The sequence below is a fragment of the Carlito syrichta genome, unplaced genomic scaffold (genome assembly GCF_000164805.1).
Source record: "Carlito syrichta isolate Samal-C Ts95f unplaced genomic scaffold, Tarsius_syrichta-2.0.1 Scaffold303228, whole genome shotgun sequence".
Lineage (NCBI taxonomy): Eukaryota > Metazoa > Chordata > Mammalia > Primates > Tarsiidae > Carlito > Carlito syrichta.
This window is the reverse complement of record NW_007247324.1, coordinates 300,948-310,799: the sequence shown is the minus strand read 5'-3', so window position 1 is coordinate 310,799 and position 9,852 is coordinate 300,948. Positions and strand designations below refer to the sequence as shown.

The 9,852-nt window shown below is 41.3% G+C and overlaps 1 protein-coding gene across 3 annotated transcripts in view; it reads right to left on the bottom strand.

Moving 5' to 3' along the window:
- Window positions 1–4,267: 4,267 nt before the first annotated feature.
- Window positions 4,268–9,852, bottom strand: part of GPATCH2L (G-patch domain containing 2 like) — a 46,140-nt gene continuing 40,555 nt past the window's right edge. Inside the window, exon 9 of one of the 3 annotated variants that reach the window (XM_008058146.2) lies at window positions 4,268–4,641. In XM_008058146.2, the coding sequence (XP_008056337.1) occupies window positions 4,481–4,641 (161 nt within the window). In that variant the 3' untranslated portion in view covers window positions 4,268–4,480. Of the gene's footprint in view, window positions 4,642–5,993; window positions 6,409–8,516; window positions 8,804–9,852 lie in introns of those variants that run through there. The other 2 variants (XM_021712394.1, XM_021712392.1) reach the window with 2 other exon arrangements.

Genomic DNA, 9,852 nt, shown 5'->3' with positions numbered 1-9,852 from the left:
CTCTGTGCTTGGTGGTGGAGACCCCTCCTTTTCCCTCTGTGCCCACTTTCTGGTGTGCTAGGAACGCATCCTGTTGCCAGTGACAGTAACTCGCTAACTGTCATGATGCGAGTGGGAGACAAGGAAACACTGACAAGCAAAGCTGGCAGCTCAAGCATTAGCAAGGGAGCAGCTGACACGAGCAAACTGCCCTCACCACTATCCCTCCCGCATCCCACAAACCATGACACATCCTCCAAGCCACACCTCCAAGCAGACTGCATCCACAGAGGCTACGGTGGGCCACGCTACCAAATCCCATCTCAGGTGGGCTTCACAAGACACCCAGGACACTGAATGCAGCTTCTACACTGCAATTTTTACATGGCCTTCTTCCCAGGGGGAAAAAAAAAAACCACAGGAAGGAAGCCAAAACGAAACAAAGAATCCTGTATCACCAGGATCCCTTGCCTGGAGGCAGGGTGGAGAGCCTGACCTGATGGCAGCAACTGTGCCAGCCTCGCTCTTCTCAACACTCTGGCTTTTCAATTCCCAGTGATGCCAGTAATAATCCTCCCTCTTTACTCTGCGCACCAGAACTTCCCAGGCTGGGTACAGACATACAGATGTAGCATGGTATCTTCAATTCCAAAAGGCTGAGCTCTATCAGATTAATCTATTTGGGATTCATAACTAGTTTATTACTTGTCTGGGTGTTGTGCTTTACTTAACAAAGGATGCCATACGCATCACAGGTTAAGCTCTATTTTTAGCCTTGGTCATCTGCTGCAAAAATGACCAGTGTGTGTCCTATTTCACAGCCCAGCAAAGCAATGTCCTCTAAAATTTTCAGTTGCGTTTAATTTCTAGACTTCTAAAGAAGGGTAAAAGTGGCTGACTTTCTAACCACACAACACTAAGTAAAAATTATACTCTGCCACCTCCAAATTTGGTACCAGATAAACAGTTACTGATTTCTTCTTATCAATTCTTACCAAAAGGAAACACAAGAGTCTTATTCCTTTAAAATATTGCATCCAAGCCGGGCTCAGTGGCTCAGCCTGTAATTCCGCGCTTTGGGAGGCTAAGGTGAGTGGATTGCCTGAGCCCACGGGTTCGAGACCCACCTGGGCAACTTGGCAAGACCTCATCTCTACAATAAATAAAAAAATTAGCCAGGCATGGTAGCGCGCACCTGTAGTTCCAGCTACTTGGAAGGCTGAGGCAGAAGGATCGCCGGAGCCCAGCAGGTCAAGGCTGTAGTGGTCGGGAGCGGCCACTGCACTCCAGTCTGGGTGACAGAGTGAGACTCCAACTCAAAAACAAAAAACAAAAAACAAAATAAAATAAAATAAAATATTGCATCTGAAAAATAATCTTAAATTCCCTTAAACTCATAAGTAAAACTAGCTTTTTATGAATAAGTAGATAATATCTTGACTTTTGCCCATTGTGGAAAACACACAAGATTACGATTCATACAGGCAACCTGTGTAGCCAGCTGGGATATATCAGAACCCTGAAAGAAATAGACTGTGGAACTCAGCTTCAGTTACGACTTTTGAGCAGATCAAACATACAAGCTCAAGACCATCCTCTAAGTCATGCTATTAGAGATTTTTCAACACTGATTACAAAACTTAATTTTTGAAACTGTATCTTTCCTTGAAAGGTAGTAGATTTTTCTTAATCGATGACATTATACATTGTGCCATAAAAATTTTAAATTTTAAAATTCAAAATACAATCAATTCTAAGGTTATTCTCTGGAATTGGTTAATAGAGAAAGCCAGCAAAACAGATCAATTAACAATTCTTTGAGCATGCACATATATACCTTGAGCACAACTGACAGCCTGTGTTAGAAAGTATTTGTGCGCTGAAGATTCTATCGTCTCAGGCAGCTAACTAATCTTCTTCCCATTTATAGCAGGTAGGTGTTGCATTCTTGGGTGATCCCTGTCGAAGTATTCCAAGTGTGTAGAAAAGCATGCCCACAAAATGAATGGACATTATAGCATATTGTTTCATAAACATGGATCTCAGACCCAATCACACCTATCACTGAAAAATAATAGCTTATAAGACAGAGAAGATATCAAAGTCTGGGATTTTAGTTCTGACTTATGTAATCTTGAGCAAGTCACTAACTCTGTGACCGTTTTCATCTCTGTATAATGGCATGACTTTGGAGAAATGTCTGAAATTTAAATAAAATTCTATGTATAAATTACTTAATCATAGGTAGGAAGGAGGACTATTAGGCAATGTGTCATGAGGAAAAGAAGTGGAACACCTGGTCAAAGACCTGTGGAGGTTTTAATTAACCAGCCACGGTCATGCGACCAATCTCAGCATGAGCCACAGAGGTTGGCACAAAGAAAAATATTGTGTCTATATACTTCTCTCCTAAACCCAACCAAGTATGTTAACCATGTACACTGGGTCACCACAGGGCTAGGTGAAAGTACACGTGACAACAAAAGCTACCTTCATTCCTAAACAATGAGTGGTGTCATTTTACATTCAACAGATATTCTACTTGGACACTTATGTGGGTGCAGCCCTTAGGAGGGGGAAGCGCAGCCCTAAAGCTCCCTGTAAGCACACTGACTCTTGCTGGAGAGCCAGGGCTGGCTTTACATTAGCCTCCACCCCATAATCTCCATCTGCCCCTTTCTCCACCATATTCCTTGTTATGAACAATGGGCATGTTCTCAGTCCTACATAAAGTGCTAAGTACACTTCAAGTTCCCCTTTCCAACTAGATTCCTGCCACTCACCTCCCCCCTTCATCAATAAAAGAATTCTGGGCCAGGTGCTCACAACTGTAATCCCAACACTTTGGAAGGCTGAGGCAGGAGGATTGCTTGAGCTCAGGAGTTCAAGACCAGCCTAGGCAACATAGCGAGATCCTGTCTCTACAAAAAATCCAAAGTATAGCTGGGCATGGGGGTGCATGCCTGTAATCCTAGCTACTTGGGAGGCTGAGGCAGAAGTATCACCTGAGTCCAGGAGGTCAAGGCTGTGATGAGCCGTGATTGTGTCACTGCACTCCAGCCTGGGTGACAGAGTGAGACCTCAATTAAAAAAAAAAAGCCTGGAGTTTCCACCGATAAGGTCTATAATTGTTAAAGGAACATCACGATTAAGCAACTCATCATTACATTCTGCATGAGAAAAATAGACAAGCGCACTTTGGAGGAAGGAGGCACAGCCTAATTAAGACAGACAGTGACCAGGCGCAAGGGGGGGCGTTCCTCCATGTGACCAAGCAGTGAGCACTCAGCAAACAGCTTCTGTGTATTTCAGAGTAAAAGCACTCAATTGCTACAAAAAAAGAGTCCTCTGTCAACCAGGGCCCTGAATGACAGACACTCGGTAATACTTTTGAGAAAGCGTGGCTTCTCTCTAGCAGCTCCAGGAAGTCACTTATTCCTCATTTTGACAAAGTAGCATCCAACTTCAGGCATGACTGTATATATAACTCTCCATGTAGCTGAGCCATCATAAACACGCCGAGTACAAAGGCATGTCAGAAAGACATTTCTCCTCCCCAAAGCATGGCCCCAAGAAGCCATTATTATAATAGAGTATGAAGTTCTGCTGCGGGTTATTGACTTATAATATTAACCATAAAGTCCTGCATAGGACATAAAGGGTTACACTTGGACATGAAGTAGTAAGACACAATCCACTGACTATTTTACATTTACTGTACACCTAAGACCATCTTCTTCACTACACCAGTTGTGCATGTATGTGTATGTGTGTGCATGAACGTATGTGTGTGTGCATACTTGAGTATATATATATATATATATATATATATATATATATATATATATGTCCTCTTTTGGTAGAACACAAATGTTGGAGAGGAGGCAAAATATAATGCAGCTTCTGCTGATTCCATTAGACCATCTGCAGAAAACTGGAAGAAGTTCCCAAGACCCAAGTTGCTGGTGTCTCTTTCGAGAACTTGGTTGAGAACTTGGTTGACTTATTTTATTGGCACTCTGAATCAAGACGACCTCAAGGGCCAAGACTTGTCTCCTGCAAACCTAATTCCATACAGACCTTAACTCAGCACTTAAATATGTTTGGAACTGGCTACAAATTGGGACTTCCTCAAATGATATTAAAAGCTCTACACAAAAGGTGTGCAAAAGCAGTTACTAGTTTTTCAAGAATAAAGACCTAACTGCAAAAAAGCAACAACAGGAACAGATTGGGACAGCAGTGATCACGTAACAAATAGAGCAGAGGATGACCTTCATAAAAAAAATTGCTGCCTCAATACTTTACTGATTAAAACAAAATGATTCTCCCAACATGATTTTTTTAAGTGAAAGAGTCCACTGCTGTGTTTGAAGTGGAGTTGGTTCTGGTAGTCAAAGGACGGGGAATGCTGCCTAAGGTATGCAATACTGTATGATACAAAGTCTAACATTTGCTTCCACAACACCCAGTCAGTTCCTGGAGGGCACAATAGTGCTTTCTAGCTGTATCCAGGGCTTTTTTCTTGTGGCATTTTAAAAAACGTAGCTGTAGTTGAGTCTGGAGCTTTCTCTGCTGCAGAGGTCCTGACCGGCCACTCAGCGCTGGGAGATTTTGGGGCTTGTGAGGCTGGTGTGGTAGACTCCATTGCGTCCATGTGAACTAGTAAGGTTTTAAAAGGAAGGAGAAAAAAAGTCAAGGGGAGATAAATTAGAATAAGACAAATTAGAATGAGAGACAGAAACAAAATTTTCTTCATCCTTATATTTAAAGCCCTGTTAACCTAAGTGGCTACATAAGGTCTCTATTTTTTCTCTACAAAAAAAATAAAGGCAAGATTTAAGATGAGTATTTTTCCCCCTGAGAAAATGGGTTCAGTTGAACAGATAAGTTCAGTAGGACAAATTCATAATGTAGTAATCTCTTACTAAGCACTCTTGTGTCAGGCACTGTATTGCTTAAACACTGCACACTCACAATCGTATTTCTTAATGAAATCCCTTACTCATAGAAATGGTCATCTCCAGATCAGGAAACTGAGGTGTAGAGAGACCTGATCAACTCTTCAAGAAGGCAACAGAGCTAGGTAGACAGCAGGCTGCAAACTCACTGGACTACAAGCCCTGTGCTCTTTCTACCATACCCCACGTCTTCAGTAGGACAGTGTCACCAATGAACATGTACCACAGAACAAGGCAAGTGGCAGAAAACAAACACAGTTAGGCCTAGTATTTTTCAATATGGTCACTAAAGACATTCTGGACAGGATAACCACTGCTTGCACAAGGCTGCCTGAAGACTGCTGAACACTCGCCATTGAAAGCCATAACACTCTCCAGTCACCGTGGCAACCAAGCATTCTCATCACATCTACAAATGCCCCTGAGCGGAGCAGTACACACCACCATCATCACCACTCACTCTTATGAGAACAAATGCACACCAACATATTACAAGAGGAAAGTTTAGATTTTACCCTTACCCAGTAATTCCACTCCCCAGGAATGTAACTTAGAACAGTAATTTTCAAACTGTGGGCCACAAAACCAATTTAGTGGGTCACGCCCATTACTTTTTTTTTTTTCCAATGAAAAAAATAGAAAATATCAGAGTGCATTCATGGTCTATTTTAGATTTACATGTTCACCTACACACATATTTAAACATTGATTTCTTACTGTGGGTTAACATAAACAAATCTTGAAAGCTATTACTGTATAGCACATATATAAGAGTTTTTTTCAACATTTTGACAACATCAACCACAAGAAATACATTTGGCAACTCATCTTTCCCTTTCTCTCTCTCTCTCATACACATACAACAAGCTTACACACACACACTCATTCATATTTAACTTATAATAAATTTCAGAAAACTATGCCTATCCTTACTACATGGTCACCAAACCACAGTGAAAAAAATCCTACACTAGAAAAAAAAATTTTTTTTTTTTTGCTATTTCTTCTTATGGTAAAATATACACAAAATTTACCATTTTACCATTTTTAAGTGTATAGCTCAGTAGCATGAACTATATTCACACTGTCGCGTAGCTATCACCACTGTCTGTCACCAGGACCTTTTAATTATCCCCAGTGGAAAATCTGTACCTATTAAATAACACCCATGTCCCACTTCCCCCAGCCCCTGGCAACTACCATTCTACTTTGTGTTTCCAAGAATTTGACTTTTCTGGGTAGCTCATAAAGGTGGAATCATACAGTATTTGCCCTTTTATGTCTGGCTTATTTCACTTAGCATAACGTCTCATCAATGTTGTAGCATGTGTGAGAGTTTTATTCTGCATAATAAAGGCTTTCAGGCTGAATAACATCCTGCTGTAGGAATAAAGCACACTGTTGACCCCTTCAGCCAGTAATGGCTATTTGAGTTGTTTCCACCTTCTGGCTATTTTGAATAATGCTGCTGAGAACATGGCTGTACAAAAATCTGTCTGAGTCTCTGCTCTTAATTCTTTGGGTATATATTCAGAAACAGAATTGCTGAATCATATAGATGGTAATTTCACGTTTCCTTTTTTTGAGGAGCCGCCATGCTGTTTTGCACAGGGACGCACCATCTACCTACCCACCATCAGTGACAAGGGTTCCAACATCCCACAATCTCAGCAACACCGGATGCTCTGCTTTTGATACAGCCATCCTAATAAGTGTGAAGTAGCCTAGAAGAATGTTCATACTTGTTCTCTCCAGAGAACAGTGCAGTCTTTTTCACAATAGCTTGAAACAGGATACAAGCCAAATGTCTATCAAGAATGTTTAATTATAGCATATTAATCATATCCATAAAATGGAATATCATATACATGGCAATTAAAAATGAATGGATTTTGGCAGGACAAAACATGAATGAATCTCAAGAACAAAACTGGAGAAACTAACAAAATATGACATACAGTTTGATTCCACTTACACAAGGTTCAAAAAACACAAAACTAGACAATAGATTGCTTAAAGACACATGTTTGTTAAAACTACTTGAAAAAGCAAAATAATGATAAATAATAAACAAAAAATCAGAACAACGTTTACCTGAGAATAGAAAGAAGGCTTTAAGGGTAACATTCTTTTTCTTACAGGGGATGGTGGGTATGTGGGCATTCGCTCTACTGTTTTTCTTTATACTTTACATATCTACTACAAATGGTCCTTAACAGTCATTCAGTACTTACTAAGAAACATTTTTAACTTTAAAAAACATTTAAGTTATTTTAAAAAGCCATTGTGGGCAATAAGAATGTGCCCTGGCCGGGTTTGGTGGCTCAACCTGTAATCCCACTTTGGGAGGCCAAGGCAAGTGGATTGCCTGAGCCCATGGGTTCAACACCAGCTCGAACAACTTGACAAGACCTCATCTCTACAATAAATTTTAAAAAATTAGCTGGGCATGGTAGCGCATGCCTGTAGTTCCAGCTACTTGGAAGGCTGAGGTGGAAGGATTGCTGGAGCCCAGCAGGTCGACACTGGGGTGGCCATAAGTGTGCCACACAGCATTCCAACCTGGGTGACAAAGTGAGACTCCAACTCAAAAAAAAAGGAATGCGACCTATGACTCCTGAGACAAGGGATGTTCTAAAATGGAATGACTCAATCTAACCATGGGGTTAGAATGATAAATAATATCAAGAATAACTCTATTTCAACTTTAAAATCCCATTCATTTATGTACACCTAGTGTGCGTAGGTATGGGCTAGGTATTCTCCTAGATGCTAGGGATACATGGTGAGCCAACAGATAAAAATTCCTGCCCTAGTGAATACATCTCTAGTGTCACCAGCCTGGTATTCAAAATCTGATGTAACTAATTAACAGATTAACTGTTAGGTACCCTTCTGAATGATACTCTAAGGACACATAGCTTACCCAGAAAGAGAAAGGTCAGAAGAGGCTTTTGGAAAAGCTCAAATATATTCACACAAATAGCTGGGCTCTAAAGAGAATCTCTGATTACCTCAATTCCCCATCCCCAAAAGCCATGTGTTGACTTTTTTGAAGGACTGGGATTTGCCAAAGGCTTTGATCTACTATTGTGGTAAAGAAAATCATTTCAAGAAAATGAAGTCTGGTTTTCATCTGGGTTCGTTATTTTCCTTGCAGCTGAATTCTTCTAAATTTTGGAGAAAACAATCCATGTTTTCCCCAAGCACATCTTTAAGAGCATGCACTACAAGTTCAGTTCAGCAGGAGGGAGGCTTGCTGAGAAATTCCTGTTCTGATGATCTGCATGCTTCCTCACTAAGATCTAGGGTATGGCTCTGTGCACTAGACACCCTCATGCTATAAAGCCGTAAAGGAGAGGAGAGTGAAGGCAGAAAGAAGAAAAGAAAGGCACTACACTTTCCAGATGGGTCTGCTTAACAACCCGTGGTCGTTTACCGCTCTTTTCTCTGGTCTCTTGTTACTGTTAGTACAAAAAAACAAGGAAGACACACTGCCTCCTCCTGCTCTTCACCTCTCTCGCCTTATTAATGTCTTTAAATTCAGTCAATTTCAACTCAAAACTTTCTACCAGTGGGGGAGGGAAAACAGGAAAAAGATTTGTGGCTGCATGTTTAAGAAAGAAGCTGAATTCATCACAGTGACAGGGGAGAGTGTTGGCAGAGATCTGAGCTATTTATTCTTTTAGGAAAATCCTATAAAGAATGACACAAGGAAGCCTCTATCTGCAGCCTTGTTCATCACACTGGTGAAGAGTCCGATAACAGATGTATGCAGTGGCGTGATTTAGTGCCAGGAGCTGGCCCCTGATGTGTATTAATACAGCAGCAAAGCAGAACGCACCTCTCTTCATCACTCATTTCTATAAAAGAGGTGGAATCCGAGATGGCCCAATGTTAGGCAGAGCAAGCCCATTTGTTCTACTGACTGATGGCACAGGCTCAGGCTGTGTCCTTCACCTCCATGGGGCACTCAGGTTGTGGGAAGAAAAAAAAGAAAATGCTCAGTGAAGCAGGGCTTAGTCAACAAGTGAGAGGAGAGGAGCCGGGCTCAGCAGGGGAATGGTTCATGCTCCAGTCTTGTTTAAAACCCTCAGTTTATTTTCCAATCTGAATATGGAACACGGATTTTCAACTCTTTCCCATGGTTCTTCTCTTATAAAGAATTAGAAGACAAAAACAGAAGCCAGATATTAAGGAGGAAAAAAAAAAAAGAGGGGAGGGTTTTGTTTTAATGCTTTGAACACCATCAGCTGCTTGAGGATCTGAGTTCTGACATTGGGTCGTAGCTTGTAATCAGTCCTATTGTGTATGAAAAGACAGAATGCCTAGCGCTTGCAAGGGCCACTCTAGAGTCACATGGAAGCTGATCTGATCCTGACTTGCAATCTGCAACCATGTGGCTTTGGGGAAGTGATTCCAGCCTCCGTTTTCTCATGTATAAATTGGGAATAAAAACAGCATCGATTATATGAAATAATGCCTGCAAAGTGTTTAGCCCAGGCCCTGGCCATGTGGAAAGCACTAAAAAAATGTACCATGCTCATTGGTCCTGTGATTAAGATTGCCCAGTATGAACCATCATGAAGCAAAGTCCCCAACAGCAGCTCACAGAGGACAACTTCGGAGTTTGCCAGAACAGACTCAGTCAAGGTAGAGGGTAAGGCCCCACATCTGTCTGAAGCTTACTCTTTACTCAGCTGGCAATTGCTCGGATCTTTATAATACACAGTATTTTCTGAGGAAGATAAAATACTCAATATTCAGTTTTCTTGCTGATATAAATGCATAACTATCCCTCTTTCTTCACTTAAGGGTAATATTCAGGCAGTAAAGTATAAAAATCTCAAGTGCAAGCCGGGCTCGGTGGCTCAGCCTGTCATCCCGTGCCTTTGGGAGGCTGAGGTGAGTG